This window comes from Phocoena phocoena, chromosome 2, assembly GCF_963924675.1.
Source record: "Phocoena phocoena chromosome 2, mPhoPho1.1, whole genome shotgun sequence".
NCBI classification, from domain to species: Eukaryota; Metazoa; Chordata; class Mammalia; order Artiodactyla; family Phocoenidae; genus Phocoena; species Phocoena phocoena.
Window position 1 is genome coordinate 164,327,237 of NC_089220.1, and position 27,275 is coordinate 164,354,511.

Here is a 27,275-nt window from a genome sequence, read left to right on the forward strand (position 1 = left end):
TGAAAAGGAAATTATGAAACATATCCTTTTATAATAGCATCAAAAAGGATAAAATACTTAGGAATTAACCAAAGAGATGAAAGACATGTACAATAAAAGCTACAAAACACTGTTGAAAGGAATTAAAGACATAAATAAATAGAAAGACATCCCATGTTCATGGACTAAAAGACTATATCGTTAGATATGAGTTTTACCCAAAGCAATCTACAGATTCAAAAAAATCTCCATCAAGGGCTTTCCTGGTGGCTCAGTGGTTAAGAAACTACCTCTCGGGCTTCCCTGGTGGCGCAGTGGTTGAGAGTCCGCCTGCCGATGCAGGGGACACAGGTTCGTGCCCCGGTCCGGGAGGATCCCACATGCCGTGGAGTAGCTGGGCCCGTGAGCCACGGCCGCTGAGCCTGCGCTCCGCAATGGGAGAGGCCACAACAGTGAGAGGCCCGCGTGCCGCAAAAAAAAAAAAAAAAAAAAGAATCTACCTCCCAATGCAGGAGACACAGGTTCAAGCCCTGGTCCGGGAAGATCCCACATGTCATGGAGCAACTAAGCCCGTGCACCACAACTACTGAGCCTGCGCTCTGGAGCCCACAAGCCACAACTACTGAGCCCGCATGCCACAACTACTGAAGCCCATGTGCCTAGAGCCCGTGCTCTGCAACAGGACAAGAAACCACAATGAGAAGCCCGCGCACCGCAATGAAAAGTAGCCCTCGCTGGCCGCAACTAGAGAGAGCCTGCGCGCAGCAACGAAGACCCAACACAGCCAAAAATAAAAATAAATAAATTTAGAAAGAAAGAAAGAAAGAAATATTCAAAATAGGTAAATCCACAGAGACAAAATGAAGATTACTGGTTGCTATAGGCTGGTGGGGACAGGGGTAGGGAACAGGGAGCAACTGCCTAATGGGTACAGAGTTTCCTTTTGGGGTGATGAAGTGTTTTGGTGCTAAACAGAGGTGGTTGTACAACAATGTGAATGTAAATGCTACTGAAGAGTTCACTTTTAAAAGGTTAATTTTATGTTATATGAATTTCTCAATTAAAAAAAATTGTTTAAAAAACCCACATTGGTATACCACCCACTAGAAGAGCTAAAATGAAAAAAAGACATAAATACCAACTGTGGGCAGGGATATGGAACAACAGGAACTCTCATAAATTGGTGTGTATGCATACATTGGTTATAATTACTTCGGAAAACTGGCAGTAATCTACTAGAGCTGAATCATATGCACACCCTAGCACAATGCCTAGTAGGTGCTCAATAAATGTTTATTGATTGAATTAATGAAGTTCCCACTGTTTTTTTAGGCACTGTGCTAAGACCCTGGGACATAAAAATGAAAAGTCATGGTCCTCTCTCCTAATAAACAGACATTTAAATAATTATAATAACAGTATACAGATGGCTCTCTGTATCTGTGGGCTTCACATCTGCAGATTCAATCAACTCCGGATTGAAAATAATCAGAAAAAAAATTCTAGAAAGTTCCAAAAAGACAAAACTTGAATTTGCTGCATGCTAGCAACTGTTTACACAGCATTTACATTGTATTTACAACTATTTACATAGCAGTTACATTGTATTAGGTATTATAAGTAATCCAGAGATTAAAGTATACAGAAGGATGTACATAGGTTATGTGCAAATACTACACAAATAAAGGGACTTGAGCACCTGTGGATTTGTGTGTCATGGGGTTGGGAGCGGTGTCCTGGAACCAGTCCCCTCGGAATACTGAGGGGTGACCACATTTACACTGTAGGGGAGCACAGTGTATTGGTTTTAGAGTCAGACAGACCATTTAAGCCCTGGCTCCACTACTGACTAGTTAGCTATGATTACAGGCAAATCTGAACTTTATTTCCGTATCATTTCTGGAATTTCTTTTCTTTCTACTCTCACTCTACGGTTTCAGTCTACTGCTGCTAGAGTCGTCTTTCTAAAACAGAACACATTGGGAATTCCCTGGCAGTCCAGTGGTTAGGACTTGGAGCTTTCACTGCCGGGCCCTGGTTCAATCCCTGGTTGGGGAACTAAGATCCCACAGGCCGCATGGCATGCCAGAAAAAAAAAAAAAGAAAAATCAGAGCACATCACCACCTCACTCCTTCCAGCTCAAAATCCAAAGATTCCCTACTACCTAAAATATAAAATGTAAACTTCTTAGCCTGGCATTCAAAAACTTGTGTATTTTGTTACCTACCTGTCCTTCCAGCCTTAGGTCACAGTCTACTCCCACTGTGTTCTGGAAGCCAGACACAGTGTTCTGCCATCTCATCTTGAACATGTTTTGAAATGTCTGGACCTTTGTGTCTTTGCTCAACATGTCTTTCTTCCAAAAATTCACTTCTCCTCTCTACTCTGAGTATCTCTGAGTCATGAGAAAGTGATTTTCATAGTATATTGATAAAGGGTCTTTCTTCTACATGTAATTTAGCTTAACCTATGGATTAAGCATGGGAGAGAATAAACTGATCACATTTATGGGAGCAGACTGGTCCACACAGCAAATGAATAAATTAGCCATCAGGAACACACTCTGGCCGTGTGGGCGTTTTATTCAGGCAGAGGGAGTTATTATTTTCTCAATACTAACCGTATCGTCGTATCAGAGTTACCTCTTCTTAAAAGAACGACACTGGAAGACTGCTTTTCTGGTCCAGAAAGTTGAATCTAATCCAGTATCAAAATAAATTGGCCCTATCCCTGTGACTCCTAGTGGCAAACATAGTGAGATAGTCCCAGGAACTTTAATCTCATGGAAGTAAGATTATCTTTTGAAAGATAAACACACTAAGGATAAGAACATGTAATGGCATTGAGTGATGGAGTGAAATAAATTAGTGGGATCGGTTTAATTCAACAAGTGAATTCAATTCAATTAATATTTACCCTATAGACACTACAGGGGATATAAAATTAAAAGGGTATGAGCACATCCATCAGGTGGTTTATAGTGGAGGAGAGGAACAATATAAGTGCCCAGGTAATTATAATATAAGAATTATATCTCAGCTTATTCCTAAAAATACGTACTTATATTATTAATAAGACTGGATGCAAGGGAAACAATACAAAGCACAAAAACTAAATCCTATACTACAGTATACAGAAAAAAACCCTTACATTATAAAAGGAAGATGAGAAACAAATGTGGATTTTTAAAAACTCTCTCTCCATAGGTATACCTAATTATATTTTAAATATTATCAAAATTTTCCTTTTAGAAAACATTTAGTATACTATGATTCACCTTCTCTATGATCTCCTTCCCTCTGCCAAAAAAAAAAAAAAATCTAACTTAAGTATTTTTTCTATAACATCATAATCCTAAAACAAAAGTGGTTTATTTAGAGATACAGGGAAAAAAACCCGGGAAATAGTATTCAGCTAATCAGTAATATGATGTCGGACTAAAACTAGTAGCATATTAGTTGTCAGGAAGTGGAAAGGATTCTCAGATTTCAAAGCAACATCGATGTGATAAGACTCAAGGCAGAAGAGAGCAGGTGGTGTGGTAGCAGTCATTAATGATAAGGTAGCTGGGCTTAACAAAAGACCCATTTTAAAGACTTATCAATTATCTTAGCATTCTTCAAATTGACTGTAAACTGTTGCCATTGTAGAAAGTTTCTAAGAAGAAAACAAATTTATAAATAAAAGTTAAAGTCAAATAGCCATCACAAAATAAATGACTGTTTAAAAAAAAGTTTCTCAGCTATCTAGGAAAAAGTCTTAAGACACTGTGAAACTAAAGACAGTGTTAGAGAATATCGGTAGAATAACACATGCTGGTAATCACCCACCTGAACCATAAAACCACTAAGTCTTTTAGAAAATTATCTAATTAAGATTAATTTTATTGAAGGGTTACGATGTGTCTGCCACTTTTACATATGTTTCATTTAATTCTCATAGTATTCTTTGTTGTCTACTCATGTATGTACTTGAATATATGCATGAATGGGATATACACAAACTGATATATAAATCTGGTGTACGTATTTCAGTCCACACAAAAGTAGTTTCTTATGTTGTGCTTTCATTTTATCTTAGTCTGTAAAACTGAAGACTGTGATATTCATTCTTTTTTCCCACTCAGAGAAAACTTCTATAACAAAATGAGTTACTAAGAATTTAATACAGCAGGATCTAAAAACCTGCTGTATTGTTTACTTTTTACTGCTTAAAAGAAATGTGTCCTAGTTCAGGACTATCCAGTGCATACCGAAGCCATTAGGCTCCAATTGTGTGTGAAGAGATGAGGGTGGAAAAGAAAATCTGAGTGCAAATGGAAGCGTTGAAGAAAAGGGCAAGACAACTGGGGGGACAGAAGAGCTCCTAAAATTGGTAACAGGATATGATGACATACTTGCACTTGGAGGCAAGCTTGAGAGCGGTGGCGAGGCCCCTGGTTAGCTTGGCATGAGGAGAGCAGTTGTCAGTGGGCCTCTTGCTGTATCAGAGACTACAGACACCACACTGGCCAAACCAGGAGGACAAGCAAAGGGGACTCACTTCAGAAGAAATTAGAGGGCATTCTCAGATAATCAACAAAGCAGTAATCTCAGACCGAGTGACTTCTTTTTGGAGAGACAACTGGGAAAGGGGCCAGGGCCCAAAGAATGACTAACAGTGGGCTTCTCACAGGCCCTGATGGGGAAGGGCTTAAAGTCAGAAATTTCTTTGGCAAAACTGAGAGATTTGACATCTTTTGTACTCTAGTGTTATCAAACAAGTTACCTCTAAAAGAATCTTACAAAATATAGGTGTTTAATATTTGTTGAAAGTGATTTTAGTAGACTTAAAACAGGATTTTAATAAAATAAGACTACCAGACACATAAATATCTCAGTTTTTCGTGCTCTCAAATATACTGGCCATTTTCTGTCTTGATGATCAAGAAAACCATGAAATGCACTTTTAACAGCACCATATAGTAAATCATTCATTGGGATGTCTTTTCTGCTATCCAGTCTATAATAGTCAGAGACAATGTTTAAAAAGAGTTTTCCTTTTCTTCCTGAAGCTTTACTTAAGTGAGAAACAGCTTTAATACAAAGGGCCAATTCAGCAAAATGTAAGATTTTCTAACAGGCAAGGTTCAAATTTATCTTTTGGAAAAGGCAGATATTCTAGATCTAATATGGCCATGGCCAAATTATTTTGAAAATATAATACACTTTAGAAAATGTATGTAAAACAATTTTATTAAAGGGTAAACTAATGAATGATGAAAATATTCAGTGGCAAGCTGCTATTATCAACGATGAACACAAACAGTTAACTGCTGGGTAACAGACTGGGACCTTTCACCGGAGACTCCAGCTGTTATCAAACTAATTACATTAAAAAGCTTTTAAAATGAAAACCCTGTTCTTACAAATAAAACAGATCTATCTAGGCAGTTTTAGGTAGGTGACGATCTAGCAACAAAAAAATCTCACCAATACTCCAATGTACTTAGGGATTGCTTCTTTTGGTTCTGTTGTTAAGACATGGGAAAGATAATAATTTTGAATGGTTTAAAGTCATCTTGCTAGGCAAGTAACAGGAAGGTACGATATTAAATGACTTCAGGATAATATAATAGATGCCTTAATAATAGAGACAAACTGATAAAAAGAAGAAAGAAAACAGGCTGATATTTATATCCTCTATGTATCCCCTAAATACCAATAGTCAAATAATTTGCATGACTGTAGTGATTCTTGGAGACAGATGAAGGATGGCTAAATCAGACATACAGTAAAAGGTAAAGAAATGGAGTTTTCCCAAGGACAGTGGTGTGCTGGAGCCCACTTACACCAGCTCATGAGCGCCAATTGCCAAAGTTTCAGGAACTGTGGGAGCCAGTTATTAAACGTATCCATTATTAAAAATTAGATTATATAAACTTTTAATTAAATTATACTAAAAAAGGTAATAGTCAAAATTCATTGCTTCCTCTTTTACATTTTATTATTATGTATCCTTTGACGATATTATATTCACATCTAGTGTATCTACATGATGGAAATATTACAGAATGGTAAACTACTGCTCCACATCTTTTCCCAACTCCACTTTCAGTGACTTCATGTTGATAATTTCAAATCAGCCATGATGAGAGTAAATTACCAGTAAAATTGGCAAATGCTACAAATTGAGGCTTCCTTTTTCCCTCCGAAGAATCAATTTTTAAAAATTCACCTACCGGGCTTCCCTGGTGGCGCAGTGGTTGAGAGTCCGCCTGCCGATGCAGGGGACACGGGTTCGTGCCCCGGTCTGGGAAGATCCCACATGCCGCGGAGCGGCTGGGCCCGTGAGCCATGGCCGCTGAGCCTGCGCGTCTGGAGCCTGTCCTCCGCAACGGGAGAGGCCACAACAGTGAGAGGCCCGCGTAACGCATAAAAAAAAAAAAAAAAAAAAAAAAAAATTCACCTACCTACCAGTACCATGGGGTATTCTAAAAATATGTATAAGGATGGCTGGTTTAAAAGCAGTAACACTGTGAAATACTTAAAAAACTACTTCCTGAAAAATCATTGATGACAAATAGGGAATATTCTCTTAAATGCTACTAAAATATAAATTAGATCAATCCTGGAATACTCCAGAATATAAATAAATGATTTTTTATTTTATAAAGAAAAATATGCCACCCATCTTTGACTGCTATGACTTTGGGGGTTTAATTTTGGTTTGGAGTCATTCTAAACAGAAATGAAGAGGATGTGGCATAAGGGCAGAATAAGAAACCACCAAGAGTCATTGTTGAATACTTTGCAGGCCCATGCTAACAGCTCTAAGTGTTACCATCAACATGTTTAAATAGGAACAGCATTCTGGAAGTTGTTTTCCTGATGAAGACACATGCCCTTTTCCACTTAAATAACTTTCTCTTGTTTACATTCACACACCTACTCAAGTATCTCTTTTCTGACAATAATCTGATTTTGTTTCTGTTGTTTTTGTTTGCTCACTTTTCTGTACTCACCATAGCTCTTTCAAAACATTAAGTTTTTGTGTATATGGAATAATGTGAAACTGAGGAGGGCAGCCATGTTTCTTAGAACTTCAGGGTTTTTCCAAGATGCCTTGCCTCAATGGGGTGAGGAAGAGGCCATACGGATGGGACTCTAGCCTCCCTCATTCTGACATTAAGCAGAGAAGCTCAGCCTTTTGTAGCTGTCTTTCATAGGGGTTATGTGTAAAATGTCACTTGGAAGGAAGGGAGGGAGGGAGGGAGGTGGAAAGAGAAAAGAAAAGAAAACCAGTGTGTTAGAGAACTTAGGTACGCCAATGTTTGGGTGTGGTTGTGCATATGCATGCATGTGTACCACCCGTAATTATGCAAGGTGTGTTTGTGTGTGTTTTGGGAGGAACAGGTATAGGTAGATTGGGTCTATTCATCGTTAAAACACAAGTGCATTTTTAACTGAATTATATGCATTATATTTTATATATACACCTACACAAAGATCTAACTGATTTAAATTACTGATATTCGAGGTTTCTTTAAATTAAAATTTAAAGTTACAGAGTATGTAGATAATCTAGGTTTTAAAGGGAACAAGAAAACAATTCTAAGTTTTGAATCTTCACATAATTACATTATATGTGTTTTAAAAAATAATTTCATGTGTTGTATATTTTTTATTAAACAAGGGCAACACTATCTCTCAAAACAAATAGAAACAAAGAACACTTTACAGAGATAAATAAAATGAGAAGTCCCTGAGATAGTAAATTTTTAGACAATAAAACACATTGCTGGTTGGAATACTGTCTTTTCAAGAATATAGCCAAACAACTTTCAAACTAAATAGTCTTTCAAGTTTGAAAAGGGAAAATAAATAAATTCATTGATTTAAATTACTAGAAATGCATTTACTTTAAAGACCTTTTCTTTTCTTTTTTCCTACAGCAAGTAAATCAATCAAAGAGTAAAGTGCAATAATGACTGCAAGACAAGGGTTCAAGGAAGATGAAATACTGGCTGTATGGAAGATGTGTGTTCCACAGACTTTGTTCTGAGGTCTTCCATCCCAATACTAATCAGGCCCCATCTAGCTTAGTTTATGAAATCTGACATGGGTACAGCCTATGGCAATAAGGATGCAGGATAGTGATTTTATTTCTTATTTTATTCATTGCAGCCCCAGGGAGAGAGATAACGAGAACAGGAATGAAATCCAAGTCTCCTACATAAAACACTGCAGAACATTACCACTAGGTCACCAGAGGGAAAAAGAAGAAACTATTTTATTTTAGAAGAGTTTATTTGTCATAGTATTTATGGTGGAAAATTATTTTGTTTGACTTAACCAATGACTCATTAAAACCTCACTTTTATTAATCATATACATGGATTGTTTTCACACAAAAAATGTTTGACACCTGCTCATTGGACTTAAAATACTTAACTACGTTGTTTCAAAAATTGAAAGAAAAATTACTATCACCAACTTAACTTATAATGTTGGGCAATTATAATCAGAAATAACTTTTCGTATTTCACTTTTTATTTAATATTCCTACTATTTGGATATTTGTCATCTTTTACTTATTGCTTTAAAGTGCTACAGGCACTGCCACTAATGAAAGCTGTGGCAAATTCTGGGAGAAATTACCTGGGTTTGACCCTTTCAAGAGCTTAAGAAGGTTAAGAAATTCCATAGATGGATTCATGCCTAATATACTTACACTGGTTGAGCCATGTAAAATTCCTGATATTTGAATGTTTTTACCCTAAATAACAACAACTGCATATGATTGAACTAAATATTGCACAGTGCCCCTGATAATCAAACACCCCTTGCAAAATGGAAAAAATGTTACCAGGGTTGTGAGAGTTAAATGAGCAACTCAATGTTCAGTAGGACATAGGACAATATCTGACACAAGATGTCAAGAATGATGATGATAATGATAAAAATTTGTATTTCCCCTATTTGACATGGAATTATCAGTAAAGTCAACAGCTAGCTTTCTGCTACGGTATTTTCCTTATGCAATTTGTCTATATGAGCTATACAGAGGTATAGCCTCTGTCTACGGTCATTTGCCACCATGTCATAGGCCCAGGGTAACCATTCCTAGAAGTTCATCTCTCCATTACATCATTTTACAGAAATATTTTGTGAGAGCTTACAAACATGGTACTTAAAACCTTTCCAAATATATACTGGACAAAACAAAAACGAGTTAGGGAGATTATTGGAGAAGCTCTTGAACAAAGTCAACTTCTTAATACAAACAGCAGAGAGGTCAACCGGGACATATATTTCTCTTCATTTGGTTTCTTCTAATAAAAGGACAAAAGAAAAATTTTAATGTAGATGAAAACTCTGAAAATGACAGGAAGATCCCAAAGAAGGCTAGAATAAAAGGAAAGTTTTGGTTTAGGGTTTCTCAGTTTACAAAATGTTTTAACATACATACTTTTATCTCTAAGGTAGAAAGATCAGATAATTTCACACTCTTTGTATGGTGTTAAGTAATAAGAAAACAAAAATCCGGGTCATACAGGTAATAAACAGTGATGCTAAAACTAGAACTTAGGTCTTCAAATCTTAAGAATCCAGTATTTTGTCTCCCACTCTCCCCATTATTATGGTCTCTCAGCAGAAGCCACCATGATAAATTACTCTGGACACTTGATCAATTTAACAAATATCGACTGAGAGTATAAGGTGTGCACATTTCTTCGGTCAGTTCAACCAAAGAAACCATAGGTAATAATTCTAACGAGAAAAGAATACAGGCTTTGAAACAAAGGAATCCAGGAAATGAAATGCTGTATCATCACACAGTTCTACACACAAAAAACTCCTGTATGACTTCATTTTAACTACTTACATATGCAATGACCTTATTTACAAATGTTACTTTCTCAGGTACTGGGAGTTAGGGCTTTAACATATAAATTTTAGGGGGACACAGCTCAACACATAACACACAAAATACACACACAAAATAGATGAAGTAAAGGGTCAAAGGTCATTTTATTGTCTGGGGAGTAGCAACAGAAACCCATGCAAGACTATAATAAGAGGCATATTGAATACTACATATTATCCACAAAAGGAAGACTAAAAGAGTGTATAATGACATCAAGTTTATAGAAGGGAGAAATGGAAATTTAAAATTAATCCAAAAGAAAGCAAGAGAGGAAACAGATAAAGAGGGACAAATAGAAAGCAAATACTAAGATGATAAATTTGAACCCCAAAATATCACTAATTATACTAAATATAGATGAATTAAATGCTCATCCCAAATTCCTAAAATGGTAAACTTAAATAATAAAAAAACTATATGCAAACAGAATGATATCTGGAAATACCTATCTTTTAGGAAAATAAACATGAGTTGAAGAGGAAATCACAAGGAAAATCAGACTGTTTCAAACTGAATGAAAATGAATATGCAATATCAAAATTTGTGGGATACAGCTAAAATACAAATGTATAAATATTAAAAATACCAAATATAAAGCTCTACATTTAAATAATTCAGTGTTCAGAAAAAACTTACAGCATTAATACTTAGAAAAGAAGGAAGTTCTCAAATCAATGACCTAAACATCCACCTTAAGAAACTAGAAAAAGAGCAAATTAAACCCCAAATAAGTAGGAGACAGGAAAAAATTAATAGCGGAAATCAATGAACACAAGACTAAAAAACAACAGAGGAAAATCAATGAAACCAAAAGCTGATTTCTAAAGAAAATCAGTAAAATGGATGTACTTCTAGAGACCCTGACCAAAAATAAAACAGAATCTGACATGGGGCTTGCCTGGTGGCACAGTGGTTGAGAGTCTGCCTGCCAATGCAGGGGACACGGGTTCGAGCCCTGGTCTGGGAAGATCCCACGTGCCGCAGAGCGGCTAGGCCCGTGAGCCACAACTACTGAGCCTGCACGCCTGGAGCTTGTGCTCCACAACGAGAGGCCGCGACAGTGAGAGGCCCGCGCACCGCGATGAAGAGTGGTCCCCACTCGCCGCAACTAGAGAAAGCCCACGCACAGAAACAAAGACCCAAAAATAAATAAATAAATAAATAAATAAATAAAAATTTTTAAAAACTGCAGTCCCCAACACCCAGTATTTCCTTCTTCCCCCTCCTTCTCTTTAAAAAAAAAAAAATGAAAAGAAGACACAAATTACCAATATCAGAAATGAAAGAGACATCACTACAGATATTAAAATGATAATAAGGGAATATTATAAACAACTTATTCCAGTATATTCAACAACCTGGATAAAACAGTCAAATCCCTTCAAAAAGAAAAACAGCCAAAGCTACCTTAAGAAAAAAATAGATGGAATTCCACACAAATGCTTGTAGAAAAGAGAAGAGGAAGGAACACTTCCCAATGCATTCTATGAGGCCAGTATTACCTGATATGAAGAGGACACAAAAACATTAAAATATAACAAAATTGTAGACCTATCCTTCATGAAAGCTACTAGGACTAATAAGTGAGCACAGCAAAGTAACAGGATAAAAGGCTAATATACAAAAATTAATTGTATTTCGATATACTCATATCAGAAACTGAAATTAAAAATACAATTCAGAATAGTATAAAATATGAAATATTTAGGTATAAATTTGACAAAATATGTTCCTAAGAGAAATTAAAGAAGACTTAAATAAAATAAGAGATATACACGTTAATGGATCAAAAGACTCAATACTGGGACTTCCCTGGTGGCGCAGTGGTTAAGAATCCGCCTGCCAATGCAGGGTACATGGGTTTGAGCCTTGGTCCGGGAATATCCCACATGCTGTGGAGCAACTAAGCCTGTGTGCCACAACTACTGAGCCTTCACTCTAGAGCCTGTGTTCTGCAACAAGAGAAGCCACCTCAACGAGAAGCCCAGGCACTGCAACAAAGAGTAGCCCCCACTCGCCGCAACTAGAAAAGCCCATGTGCAGCAACAAAGACCCAAGACAGCCAAAAAAAAAAAAGACTCAGTATTGTTACGATGCGAAACCTCCCCAAATTTATCTACAGATCAATTCAACTGCAATAAAAATTCCAGCAGAATCTTTTGTACAAATTGACAACTTGATTTTAAATTTTATAAAGAAATGTAAAGAACTAGAATAGCCAATACAATTTTGAAAAGAAGACTAACAGTTGGAGGATTTATACTATCTGATTTCAAGGCTTATTATCAAGACAAATTGTATTGGTGTAAATATAGACATACAGATTTTAAAAAACAGAATAGAGAGCCCAGTAATAAACCAACACATATACAGTCAATTATTTTCAACAAAGGTCCCATGCCAACTGAATGGGAAAAGTATAACTTTTTTAACAAATGGGGCTACTGGATATCTAAATGTCAAGCAAACAAACAAAAAGCACCTCAACGCTTACCTCCCACTACATACAAAAATTAACTTGAAATCTCACAGACCTAAATTTAAGAGCTAAAATTGTAAAACTTCTAAATGGAAACATGGGAGAAACTCTCAGTAACTTTGGGTTTGGTAAAGACTTCTTAATTAGGACAGGAGAAGAACTTAGTATAAAAGAAAATATTTAATAAACTGAACATCTGAATTTAAAACTTTTGCTCTTCAAAAGACACTATTACTAAAATAAAAAGCAAGTTAGGGTGCTTCCCTGGTGGTGCAGTGGTTAAGAATCTGCCTGCCAATGCAAGGGACACAGGTTCGATCCCTGGTCCAGGAAGATCCCACATGCCATGGAGCAACTAAGCCCATGTGCCACAAATATTGAGCCCATGTGCCACAACTAGTGAAGCCCATGCACCTAGAGCCCATGCTCCGCAGAAAGAAAAGCCACCACAATGAGAAGCCCATGCACCGCAACGAAGAGTAGTACCCATTCGGCACAACTAGAGAAAGCCCACGCGCAGCATCGAAGACCCAACGCAGCCAAAAATAAATAAATAATTTATATATTAAAAAAAGCAAGTTATAAACAAGGAGAAGATATCTGCAAAACATATAGGTGACAAAAGTGTTCAAAATATGTAGAGAATTTTAAACTCAATAATAAGACAAGCATGGGCCATAGATTTGAAGAGAGACTTCATAAAAAAGATACTCTAATGAAAAATAAACAGATAAAAAGATGCTCAGCATTATTAACCATTAGAGAACTGCAAATTAGAATCACAATGAGATAGTCCTACACATCCACTAGAATGGTAAAAAGAGTGTCAACAGCAAAGGTTGGCCAAGATGTGGAGCAACTGCAACTCTTACACATTGCTGGTGGGAATGTAAAATTAATAGCCACTCTGGAAAACACTTTGGCAACTTTTAAAATATTTAGATATACACACATCACACCTTCCAGTCATTTTACTGCATGGTATTTACCCAAGAGAAATGAAGGCATAAGTCCATACAAAGACATGTACAATGAATCTTCATAGAAGACTCATTTATAATGGCCAGAAACTAGAAACAAATGTCTATCAACTAATAAACTTAAAAAACTGTAGTGTATCCATACAATAGAATATTACTCAGCACTAAAAAGGGAAAACTATAGAAACATGAATAAATCTCACGACAGAGTATGCACTGTATGCTCCTATATACATAATACATTAGACCACGCAAACTAACCCACTACGGATCATTATTCAGTGATAAAAAGAAACACACTACTGATACACTCAAACACTCGGAGGTATCTTAAGGGCATAATGTGAGTAAAAAAAAAAAGTGAATCTGAGCACCTAAATCTATAAAGCAAATATTAACAGAATAAAGGGAGAAATAGACAGCAATACAGTAATAGTAGGAAACATTAATACCCCACTTGTAGCAATGGGCAGATCATCCAGACAGAAAATCAATAAGGAAGACTAGCCTGAAATGACATGGTAGACCAGACTGAATTAATAACATATACAGGACATTCCATCCAAAAGCAACAGAATACATATTCTTCTCAAGTACACATGGATCTCCAGGATAGATCAGATGTTAATTAGCCCACAAAACAAGTCCTAAATTTAAGAAGATTGAAATCATATCAAGCACCTTTTCCTACCACAATGGTATTGACATTAGAAATCAATTACAAGAAGAAAGCAAAACTCACAGATGTATGGTGATTAAGCATATGATCATCTGAATAGATGCATTTGACAAAACTGGACAAAAATATTCATTTATTGTAAAAACTCTCAACAAAGTGTGTATAGAGGGAATGCACCACAACATAATAAAGGCCGTATGTGACAAGCCCAAAGCTAACATCATACTGAACACATGAAAAGATGCTCAGCATCACTAATCAACAGGGAAATGCATATCAAAACCATAATGAGATATCATCTCACACTTGTTAGAATGGCAATTATCAAAAAGACAAGAAATAACAAGTGGTGGCAGGGATATGGAGAAAAGGGAACTCCTGTGCACTGTTGGTGGGAATGTATATTGGTCCAACCACTATGGAAATCAGTACAGAGATTCCTCAAAGTATTAAAAATAGAACTACCATATGATCTAGAAGTTCCACTTCTGGGTATTTATCCAAAGAAAGCGAAAACACTAATTTGAAAAGATATATGCACCCCAATGTTTGTTGCAGACTATTTACAATAGCCAAGGTATGTAAAGGACTTCAGTGTCCCTTGACGGATGAATGGATATAGAAAATGTGACACACAGATCCACAGACACACACAGGAATATTATTCAACCATAAAAAGAAGGAAATCTTACCATTTGTGACAACATGGATGGACCTTGGGGGCATTATGCTAAGTAAAATAAATCAGGTAGAGAAAGACAAATACCAGATGATCTCACTTTTTTAGAGGAATCTTAACAAAAACAAACAAAAAGCAAGAAAACTAAGCTCAAAAAAAAAGAGAACAGACTGGTTTTTTTTCTTTTTTTTATAACTTTGCTTATTTGTTTTTATTTTTGGCTGTGTAGGGTCTTCATTGCTGTGCGCGGGCTCTCTCTAGTTGCGGTGAGCGGGGGGTTACTCTTTGTTGCCATGCACGGGCTTCTCATTGCAGTGGCTTCTCTTGTTGCAGAGCACGGGCTCTAGGCATGCAGGGTTCCATAATTGTGGCTCACGGGCTCTAGAGTGCAGGCTCAGTAGTTGTGGCGTATGGGCTTAGTTGCTTCATGGCATGTGGGATCTTCCTGGACCAGGGCTGGAACCCGTGTCCCCTGAATTGGCAGGTGCATTCCTAACCACTGCACCACCAGGGAAGGCCCAGACTGGTTTTTATGAGAGGTGTGGCTGTGGCAGTGAGGGGTGGATGAAATGGGTGAAACGGTACGAATAAATAAGTCATGGGGATGTCATGTACAGCACGGTGACTATACTTAATAACACTGTACTGCATATTTGAAAGTTGCTAGGAGAGTAGATCTTAAAAGTTCTCATCACAAAACAAATTTTTGTAACTATGTGTGGTGATGGGTGTTAACTATACTTACTGCGGTGATTCCTTTGCAATCCATACAAAGTCGAGGGACTTCCCTGGTGGTGCAGTGGTTAAGAATCCACCTGCCAACTCAAGGGACACGGGTTCGAGCCCTGGTCCCACGTGCCACAGAGCAACTAAGCCCATGCACAACTACTGAAGCCCGCGCGCCTAGAGCCCATGCTCCGTTAACAAGAGAAGCCACCGCAATGAGAACCCTGCGTACCACAACGAAGAGTAGCCCCCTCTCGCCATAACTAGAGAAAGCCCGCGCACAGCAACAAGGACCCAACACAGCCAAAAATAAATAAATAAAAAATACATACAAAGTCGAATCATTATGTTGTAAATATGAAACTATTGTTATATGCCAATTACACCTCACTAAAAACAAGAAATGAATAAAAATGAAAAGGCATTAAAAAATGTCTACCTCAAGAGGTCACACAATGAATGATTCCGTTTATATAACGTTCTCAAAATGACAAAACTCCTGAGAAAGAATAAATTAATGGTTGTCAGAGGTTAAGGACGGTGGGAAGGTGATGGGTGTGAATATAAAGAAGCATGAGTGATGTATTTGTGTTCTGTATCTTGACTAGCTCTATATCTTTATTGCAGTGGTTGTTACATTAATCTACACATGTGATAAAATGGCATACAACTATACACAGCCATTGTACTTAATGTCAATTTCTTGGTTTTGAAATTGTATTGTAGTTACATAAGATATAACTATCAGGGAAAACTGGGTTAAAGGTACATTAGAATTCTGTGGACTATCAAATCATATCAAATCAAATGGGTTTAAGAAAGCAAGGTGGTTTAATGTTAGAAAAACAATCTATATAATAATCTATATTATTATCTATATATAATCTATATAATAAAGGTTAAAAAGCTATAATCATCATAACGGACACAAAAAATATTTGATAACATTTTATAACATTCATTTTTAATAAATAAAAATTCTTAGCAAATCTAGGAAGAAATTTTGATTTTTAAAATTCACAGTGTGATGTTAACAAAAATGGCAGAGTAAGGAACTCCAAACCTACTCTCTGTATAAAAGCAACAACAAAAAAAAAGGTCAGAATCAAGTTTTTCTAAACTCTGGAAATTAATCAAAGGCTTGCAGTACTATGGGTAACATGTACTAAAGAAAGACAGCTGATTCTTGATAAGAACAGCAACCTCTGGGCTACATTAACTTACCCCAGTCTTATTCCCTGTTCCACAGCTCAGCACTACCTATGAAAATAACAACCATATTCTTGATTGTGGAGGGAGCAGAATGAACTAATTTTCAAGGAACTGTAATCATTTGTTTTGATCTGTTTCATGGCTCCTTGGAAGATCAAAAGGCTTGTCTTTATTTTGCCTAACTGAAAACTGGCCTAATGCTAAAAGCTCTTCCCTGGGGGCATTTTGGGAAAATGGTTACTACTGTCTAGTATCTTAGCCACTGCTTCCTGAGGCAACAGAAAAAAGCTGGGCAAACAACAGATTAACCAAAAAGCTTGAGAAGAAAGGCTGACGAATAAGACGCTCTGAGAATCTAGGCCACGTGCATGCTCAAGGCTGTGAGCATGGTCAGAAAAGACCTGAGAAGGACTTAAGTTCTCACCTGCTGTTGATCTTGAGGCTCTCTGGAAGCAGAAAGTAAAAGCTAAGGCAGAATTGTCAACTGCCTGAGTGGGTGTGGAAGCTGAGCCCCAACACATACACGGAGCCCACGCCAAAGACTGGAAGAAATTTTGGCTACAGGCATTCAAGGAAATCTCTGTCCAATTATTAGCTGATCACTAAGCTAATTGAATAGAGACTTTGGTGGCTACACAAAACAAAAGAAACAGAGTTTGTAGAATTAGTACAGAAAAGTCTGTAAACAGACAAACAACTACAATAAGCCAAACATAACAATAAATCCTGGAAAGGGGAGAAAATCTGATTTTTTTTCAGTTGCAACTAATAACCGTCACAATACCCATTCTTCAACAGGAACAACGATAACTGCCATACCTGCAAAGAAACAATATAGTATGGCCCAAACAAAGGAAAAAATAAATAGAAACTGTGCCTGAGGAAGACCAGACACTGGGATTTCTAGGCAAAGGCTTTAAATCAGCCATTTAAAATATTCAACAAGCTAAAGGAAACCATGCCCAAAAAACTAAAGGGAAAGTATGAGAACAACGTGTCATCTAGTTGAGAATAGATCAATAAATAGGTAGAAATTATTAAAAGGAATAAAATAGAAATTCTGAGGGTGAAAAGTACAATAACAAATTAAGAATTCACTAGAGGGGCTCAACAGTCAGGTCTGAACAGGGCAGAAAAAGAATCAGCAAACTGACAAATAAACCCACTGAGATTATCTGGTCTGAAGAACAGAAAGAAAAGAGAATTAAGAAAAATAAGCAAAGCCTCAGAGACCTGTGGGATACCATTAAACATATCAACATATGCTTAATACGAGTAACAGAAAGGCGAAAGGAGGAAGGGGAAGGGGGGCGGTGAGAGAGAAAGAGAGAATATTTGAAGAATAATGGTCAAAACTTCTAAAATTTGAAGCTCAATGAACTCCAAAAGGATAAACTTACAGGAATCCACATCTACATACATCACAATCAAACTGATCAAAAGCTAAAGACAAAGAAAGAATTTTCAAAACAGGAAAGGACAAGTAACTCATCATGTACAAGAGATCATCAATAAGATTAACATCTGATTTCTAATCAGAAACCAGAAGGTAGAAGGTAGTGGGATGATGTACTCAAAGTGCTGAAAGAAAAGAACAGTCAAACCAAAATTATTTATCTGGCAAAACTATCCTTCAAAAATGAAGGAAAAATTTTGACATTCCCAGATAAACAAAAAGCGAGAGAGTTTGTTGCTAGCAGTCTGGCCCTACAAGTGCTTAAAGGGACTCCTTCAGAACGAAATGAAGGGACATTAGACAGTTACTCAATGGCATATGAAGAAATAAACACCAGGATAGGTGTTTTTGTATTTACACAGGTAAAAATACAAAAGAGCATAAATGTAATTTTTGTTTGTAATTCTTTTTTAATCTCACTAAAAGACAACTGCATAAAGCAATAGTTATAAATCTAGTTGACAGGCACACAATATATACAGATTTTTTGAGATTGCAAATGAAACAAAGATACTTATTATATCACTTTTATTCTACATGTACTAGAGATCCTTAGCACAAAAGAAAAAAAAGTGTAATACTCAGAGAAACTGTTAAAATTAAAAAATAAATTTAGCAAGGTTACAGGACACAAGGTTATTATACAAAAATCAATTGTGTTTCTATATAGCAAATATAATTGGAAAGTGAAGTTTAAAAAAAAATATCATATATAATGTCATCTAAAAACACTAAATGACCAGGAATAAATTTTTTTTAAATGTGCAGTATATACACACAAAAACCTGTAACACATTAAAAATAATTTTTTAAAGACCTATATGAATGGATTTATTCATGGGTTGTAGAGTCAATACTGTCTGGATGCCAGTTCTTCCAAAATTAATCTATATATTCAATGTAATCCCAATTGAATATCTAAGCTGAATAATTTGTGGAAAATGGCAAGTTACTTTAAAAATTTATATGTGAGGGCTTCCCTGGTGGCACAGTGGTTAAGAATCCACCTGCCAATGCAGGGGACACGGGTTCGAGCCCTGGTCCGGGAAGATCCCACATGCCACGGAACAACTAAGTACGTGTGCTACAACTACTGAGCCTGTGCCCTAGAGCCGCAAGCCACTACTGAGCCCACGAGCCACAACTACTGAAGCCCGCGCGCCTAGAGCCCGTGCTCTGCAACAAGAGAAGCCGCTGCAATGAGAAGCCTACGCACCACCAGGAAGAGTAGCCCTCGCTCACCACAACTAGAGAAAGCCCACGTGCAGCAACGAAGACCCAACACAGCCAAAAATAAAATAAAATAAAATAAATAAATAAAAATTTATATGTGAATGTAAAGTGGCAATCTTATAGGAGGAAAACTAAGTTGGAAAATTACTATACCAGATATCTAGTACATAGCTACAGTAATTAAGATTGTGTGGTATCAGCACAAGCATGGAGAAATAGATTAATGGAACAAAGCAGAAAGTCTAGAAACAGACCACATGGCTATGGACACTTGTTCTATAATAAAGGTGGCATTTGCAGAGCTGTAGGGAGGAGTCTTTTCTTTAACTGGTATTGGGTCAGTTGGTTTGGAAAACTTTTGAAAAAATATTAAACTTGATCATTTTTACATTACAATACAATTTTACTTTACATTACAATTTTACTTTACAATAAACACAAAGTCCAGGGGATTATGAATCTAAATGTAAAAAGTAGAATACTAAAGCTTCTAGAAAAATTTGGAAATATCTTTATGACTGCAAAGTGGGAAAAGATTTCTTAAACACAACACAAACATCAAATAAAGGAAAGGAAAAGACTGATGACTAAAATTAATAACTCTGGTCATCAAGACACCATTAAGAGAATGAAAACGCAAGCCAAAGTGGGAGAAAACGTGCAAAGATTCACTTCTGAAATACATTAAAAACCTCTTTACAAATCAGTAAGAAAAACACAGGCAACCCAATAATAAAAAAAGACTTGAAAAGGCATTTCACATAGGAGAATATCAGTGTCCAATAAACATAAGAAAGTGTTTAAACTTATTCATCAAAGGCTATGCAAATTAAATCATAATTAAATATGACTACACACCTAACTCTATGGTTAAAAACATAAAAGACTTGACCCAGTGTTGGCAAGGATGTAAAGTAATTGAAGTTTTCAGATCCTGTTGCTGAGCTATAAACTAATACAAACATTGAAAAAAAAAAGTATTCAGAATTATTTACTAAAGCTGACCCTGCAACTTAACTCCAAAAATAGAAATTTACACATACGTGTACTGAAAGTACAATAGTGTGCAAAGGAAACTTACTCATTATAGTCAAAAACTGGAAACATCAATCTCCAACAAAAATAAATTGTGCTATATTTCTAAATGGATTATACAGCAATGAAAATAAACAAATTACTGCTACACACAATAATGAATAACTTATCACAAATACTATATGAATAGAGGAAAGCAGATGCAAAACAGTACATATGGAATGTGTTAATGGACTGAATGTCTGTGTCTGTACCCCCATCCATATGTTGCGATCCTAACCTCCAATGTGATGGTAGTAGGGGGTGGGGCCTTTGGGGGTTCCTTAGGTCATGAGGGTGGAGCCCTCATGAATGGGATTAGTGCCCTTATGAAAGAGACCCCAGAGAGCTCTCTCACCTCTTCCACCATGTGAGGACACAGCAAGAAGACTGCTGTCTATGAATAGGAAGAGGGCCCTCACCAGACACCGAATCTGCCGGCATCTTGATCTTGAACTTCCCAGTCTTCAGAACTGTGAGAAATAAATGTTTGTTGTTTAAACCGCCCAGTCTATTATATTTTTGTTACAGCAGCCTGAATGGACTAAGACAGGACGATTCCAGTTATAAACTTCAAACAGCAGGAAAAACTAATCTATGGTTAGAAGTCAGGATAATCAATTATCTTTGTAGAAGAAAAGAAAGGTAGTGACCAGGATGAAGCATGAGTGTGGCTTCTGGACACTGGCAATGTTCTATTTCTTGATCTTGGCAGTGGTTAACTTGATTTACCATGTGAGAGTTTACTGAGCTGTACATCTATATTTTATGTACTTTTCAGTATGTATTTTACTCAATTAAAACAAAAATTTACCTGTTTTTTCTGTGCTCTGTTTCTGATTTCCAGCCAATCATCCATTTGTTCCTCAATTTCTTCTATAGAAGTTCCATGATCATAAGATTGAATATATGTACTTTCTAAAGGCGTATATACAGGAAATTCAGGTTTTGGTTTTTTTACTTTAACTTTCTTCTGCTCTAAAAAAAAAAAAAAATGTTTAAAAGAACCAATCAATAACATAATAGCTTCTAACATTTTATTCATAGACCATTCTTGAAAGAACACATAAATATATATTGTTCTTTCATCAAAATAGAATTGCTTTGCTATAAATAGTTAGCTGTAAGTTTTATTGTGCCCTATCCACTGCATTGTTTTAAAATAAAACTCACAGGTGCTAATGACAGAAGATTATGATATAACCATCATATCAATTTGTATATATCTTTAGTGTTCAAAGTATTGTTCATGAAACATTTCATTATGGCATAGTGAAAAGAGCCTGGTCATTAGTGTTTTAATCCTACCTTTACTATCTAATAGTTGCACAATACTGGGCAAGTAACTTAACCCTTAGAACAAGTGTCCATTTTCTCTTCTGTAAAAGGGAGCTACATCTAACCTCATAAAGTTGATGTGAGGAGAATTATATATCCCCTAACATACTACTTGGCAGAAAATTATCTCTTAATGGTATACATTCATCTTTTCAATATTTTACAAATGCAAAATATAACCTGGCAACATCAAGGGTAGTTATCAATAGATACTTATCAATTTATCAATTGGCCTCTCCATTAAATCCCTTTCTGATTAGAGAGTTAACACTGAGAAGCAACTTCACTCTTGATTACTACTGTCAAACTCATCCATCCTTATAACCATATCTTCTCCATCCTCTATGTATCTGTTATAATACTAATGTAATAAAATTAATATGATATTGGCATATGAAGAGACAAATTCCTAGAATAGAACAGAGAATTCATAAATATTTCAGTTCAGTGGGAAAAGGATTTATTAAATGGTGCTGTCACAAATGAATACCCATTTGAAAGAAAATTGGACACAACCTTACAGTATATACCAAAATAAATCCCAGTTGGATAAGAGACTTGACTTTAAAAACCAAAACAATAAAAATCTTGCAAAAAGAAATCTAAAATACTACTTGTACTATTTAAAGGAAGACAAAATCTTAACTAAGACTGAAAACCCAAATGCTATTACAAAAAAAGATAAAAGAATAAACAAATCAAGAGATAAATAACAGATTTGGAAAGATCATCTACAATTCAGAGTACAAACAGAAGACTGATATACAGAATACATAAAGAGATCTTATAAACTGACAAAAGGATAGGCAGCCCAATAGAGAAAAACGGCCAAAAATAATGTGCATTAAGAATACAGGGTTGGGCTTCCCTGGTGGCGCAGTGGTTGAGAGTCTGCCTGCTGGTGCATGGGACACGGGTTCGTGCCCTGGTCCGGGAGGATCCCACATGCTGCGGAACAGCTGCGCCCGTGAGCCATGGCCGCTGAGCCTGCATGTCCGGAGCCTGTTGCTCCGCGGCGGGAGAGGCCACAGCAGTGAGAGGCCCGCATACCACAAAAAAAAAAAAAAAAAAAAAAAGAATACAGTGTTATGGGAACAGTTCTACTTAACAAGGCTGTTACCTTTCTAGAAATCACATGGTATCTAATACCATATTTTATCCTATACTGCTTCAGTACCTTTATACATCCAGGCTTTTGAAATGGTGACTTAAAAAAAAAACAAAACACCCTAATACCAAAATAGGAAATTAGTAACTTAAATGATATATGAGTCTAATTTAAAAGTATAAAAACATAGTGTCACCAGAGTACAATATGAGCCCAAACAGGAGGCCAGGTTTTCTTGTTTTTCAAAATTGTTTTTCAGAAAAGAGGAAGAAACCGTATAAATGACTCCTTATGGGGACTTCCCTGGTGGCGAAGTGGTTAAGAATCTGCCTGCCAATGCAGGGGATACGGGTTTGAGTCCTGGCCCGCGAAGATCCCACATGCCACGGAGCAATTAAGCCCATGCGCCACAACTACTGAAGCCCGTGTGCCTAGAGCCCGTGCTCCGCAACAAGAGAAGCCACCACAATGGGAAGCCCGCACTGAAACGAAGAACAGCCCTGCTCGCTGCAACTAGAGAAAGCCCACGCGCAGCCAAGAAGACCCAATGCAGCCAAATTAAAAAAAAAAAAAAGATTCCTTATGAAGTTGGTCGTATTACTCAATTTTTCACAATTTCTTTATCTTGAGCAACAAATTATTGCTAAGGGAAAATACACATAAACTAGAACGTATCTCATGGCTACTAATTTTGGTTGCTTATAGAGAATCAGTTATAAAAAGGAAGCAAATAAATTTGGTTTATTTCTGGGATGTTGGTCACAATTGCAAGTATTTGAATCTTTTAAAATATGCATTTAAAAAATCACTTAAAAAAATAATACAAAACTTCCACTCCTGGAAAAATGAAGAAGTACTTTTTCATAGTCCTCTCACTAAGAAAAACTAAAAATTATAAATGTTATATATGAAACAAACAGAAGAATAATCTGAATGTTGGAGAGAAGACAGACCAACTAGGAATGGCAGGACCCAATGAGCACCAAGGTGGTAACTTCCCTGGGTTTCTTACAGCCTCATATATCCCAGACTTGGTCCCAGGGAAGCTTGCAACCCAAGAACACTGAAAGGCACAGAAATAATAATGGTAATATTAAAAAATTTAAAAAGCTTTCTCTTTCCAGCCAAAAGGACCAGAAAAGCAGCAGCATATCAAGATAAGCTTTTAGATTATAACCAATCTACTTCAGGCAAACAACACAGAAAAAACTATGGCCACACCCCACCCCCATGCCAGTGAAGGCTAGTGGGAAGCCCAGACTTCTGCCATAGTGAGGCTGTAATGAGGCACCCCAACCTCAGGGTGATGTGGGAGAAGGCTGTGTAAGAAGCCAAGCTTTCATGTCTGCTGAGAGGTGATGTGGATCCCCCTTCCCATGTGGGAACAGTAGAGACTAAGTTGGTAGTCTGGGTTTCCAAATCTACCCAGGGATAGTAGATTTGGAATAATGAGGTGTTCCTCCTCCTCCCTGCCAGGGTGGTTTCAGAGGAAGCCTAGAGGGCAATCAGGGCTTTCACAACTGTCCCCCTGAGGCACCCCTGCCCTCCACAATGTCAGGGGAGGCCAGGTGGTGAGCAGTAAAGCTGGGGTAAGTGGAGACCTACTGGCAAGCAAGAGCACCCACACCCACCCAACCCTGAAAGGATTCACAACCAAGCCTCCCCCTCAGCTGCAATACATGTCATGAAGGGAACCTGGAATTCCACTCCTACCTGACTGTAACAGGGCAGCAACCCTCCCCTTTCCACTGCTAGGCTTTGTTAGAGAACACCAGGTAAAATAGAGGATTTAAATAAGATCCAGAGTCTTATAATACCTGAAATGTCCAAGTTTTAATAAAAAAAAAAAAGTCGCTCATCATACCAAGAACCAAGAATATCTCTATCTGAATGAAAAAGATAATCAATAGATGCCAACAGATATCCAAATTACCTGACCAGGATTTTAACACAGCCATATAAAAATGGTTTGACGAGCAATAGTACACATTCTTAAAACAGAGGAAGAAATAAAAAGTCAACAGCAAAGAAACAGAAGATATACAGAAGAACCAAAGAGAAATACCAGAACTGAAAAGTATGCTAACTGAACTTGGCACATTTTTCAAGTGCAAAATGCAAACAACTGTCAACTCAAAATTCCATATTCAGTGAAAATATCCTTCAGGAATAAAGGGGAAACCAAGACCTCTGCAGACGAAGGAAAACTAAGAGAATCTGTTACCAGCAGACCTATCTGATAATAATGGATAGTTATCTGAACAGAAAGGAAATCATAACAGAAAAAAATCTTAAAATAGCTGGAAGGAGAAAGAACAAGAGTAAAAATATGGGTAAATACAATAGATTTTCCTCCTCCTCTTGAGTTTTCTATGTTATATCTGACAGCTGAATGGAAATTATAACATTCAATATATGTAGAGAAAATATTTAAGACAGTTATAAGTGGGAGACATAAATGGATGTAAAGTGAGGTAATGTTTCTATATATCACTTGAAATGGTAAATTGTTTACACCAGTAGATTGTAATAAGTTATGTATATATAACATAATACCTAGAGCACCCACTAAAAACGCTATACAAAATAATATATTAAAAAAACACTATAGGGCTTCCCTGGTGGCGCAGTGGTTGAGAGTCCGCCTGCCGATGCAGGGGACATGGGTTTGTGCCCCGGTCTGGGAGGATCCCACATGATGTGGAGCAGCTGCACCGTGAGCCATGTCCGCTGAGCCTGCGCGTCCGGAGTCTGTGCTCCGCAACGGGAGAGGCCACAACAGTGAGAGGCCCGCGTACCGCAAAAAACAAACAAAAAAACCCCCACACTATAGATAAATTCAAATGGAATTCTAAAAAGAAAAACATTCAAGTAACCTACACAAGAAAGCAGAAAGAAGAAAACAGAACAAATAGAAAACAAAAAATAAAATGGCACACTTAAGCCCTATATATCAATAACTACATTACAGGCAAATGGTCTAAATACACCAATTAAAAGATAAAGATTGGTACAGTGGATGAAAAACCAGGACCTATGTGTATGTTATCTACAAGAAACTTATTACAAATTAATCAAAACATTAATCAAAAGAAAGCAGGAGTAGCTAATTAATATCAGGTAAATAGAATTCAGAGCAAAGGAATTTACCCAAAAGATGCCCAAAGCAAGCAGAAGAAAGAAAATAATAAAAATAAGAACAAAAATCAATGAAATTGAAAAGAAAAGCAACAGAGAAAATCAATGAAACAAGGAACTGGATCTTTGAAAAGATCAATAAAACTGATATACATCTGGAAAAACTGACCAAAAAAGTGAGAAAACGGAAGTTAGCAGTATTTTAGCACTGAAACAGGAGAAATCACCACAGGACATGCAGACATCAAAAGGATAATAAAGTGAACAACGCTAAACACACAAATTTGACAATTTGGGTAAAGCTGACCAACTGCCTGAAAAATACAAACTACCTTAATTCAATCATTAAATAGATATATGAAATAAGATATTTGAATAGCCTTGTATTTATAAAGGAAATTTAATTTATAATTTAAAAACTGCCAAAAAGAAATATCCAGGCTTAGATAGTGTCACTAGAGAATTTTACCAAATGTTTAAAGAATTAACACCAATTCTACACAGCTTCTTGAAGAAAATAGAAGAGAAGACTTCCCAATTCATTATATGGGGGTACCCTGATACTGGAATCATACAAAGACAGTACAAAAAGAGAAAACTATAGACCAGTATCTCTCATGAATACAGATGCAAAAATCCTTCACAAAATATGTGCAAAGAGAATTCAGCAAAATATAAAAAGAATTATATACCATCATGGTATTTACTGCGGGGGGGGGGGTGCAAGTGTGGTTCCATATTCAAAATTCAATCAGTGTAATCCACAACATTAACAGGCCAAAGAGGAAATATCACATGATCATATTAACTGATGAAAAAAATGTAACAAAAATTTAACAAAATTCAACACCCAGTCATGATTAAAAACTCAGAAAACTAGGAATAGAGGGAAACTTCCTTAACTTCATATAGGGCATCTATAAAAAACATACAGCTAACATCCTACTTAATGGTATAACACTAAATGCTTCCCTAAGGTTTAGAACAGAGGAAGGATGCCCTGTCTCCCCACTCATGTTCAACATAGTTCTGGAAGTTCTAGATAGCAAAATATGGCATGAAAAGGAAATAAAATGCATACAAATTAAAAAGGAAAAAAATAAAATTATCCCTATTGTCGTATTGACATGACTATTTACATAGAAAATGCAAAGAATCTACATAAAAATTCCTAGAGGGCTTCCCAGGTGGCGCAGTGGTTGAGAGTCCGCCTGCCAATGCAGGCGACACGGGTTTGTGCCCCGGTCCAGGAAGATCCCACATGCCACGGAGCAGCTGGGCCCG

The 27,275-nt window shown here is 36.7% G+C and overlaps 1 protein-coding gene across 1 annotated transcript in view; it reads right to left on the minus strand.

Annotated features, from left to right (window-relative positions):
• DNAJC1 (DnaJ heat shock protein family (Hsp40) member C1) overlaps window positions 1-27,275 on the minus strand; it is a 203,900-nt gene that overhangs the window by 64,862 nt on the left and 111,763 nt on the right. The window contains exon 8 of the mRNA XM_065872021.1: window positions 21,222-21,385. Within this exon, the coding sequence (XP_065728093.1) occupies window positions 21,222-21,385 (164 nt within the window). The remainder of the gene's footprint in view (window positions 1-21,221; window positions 21,386-27,275) is intronic.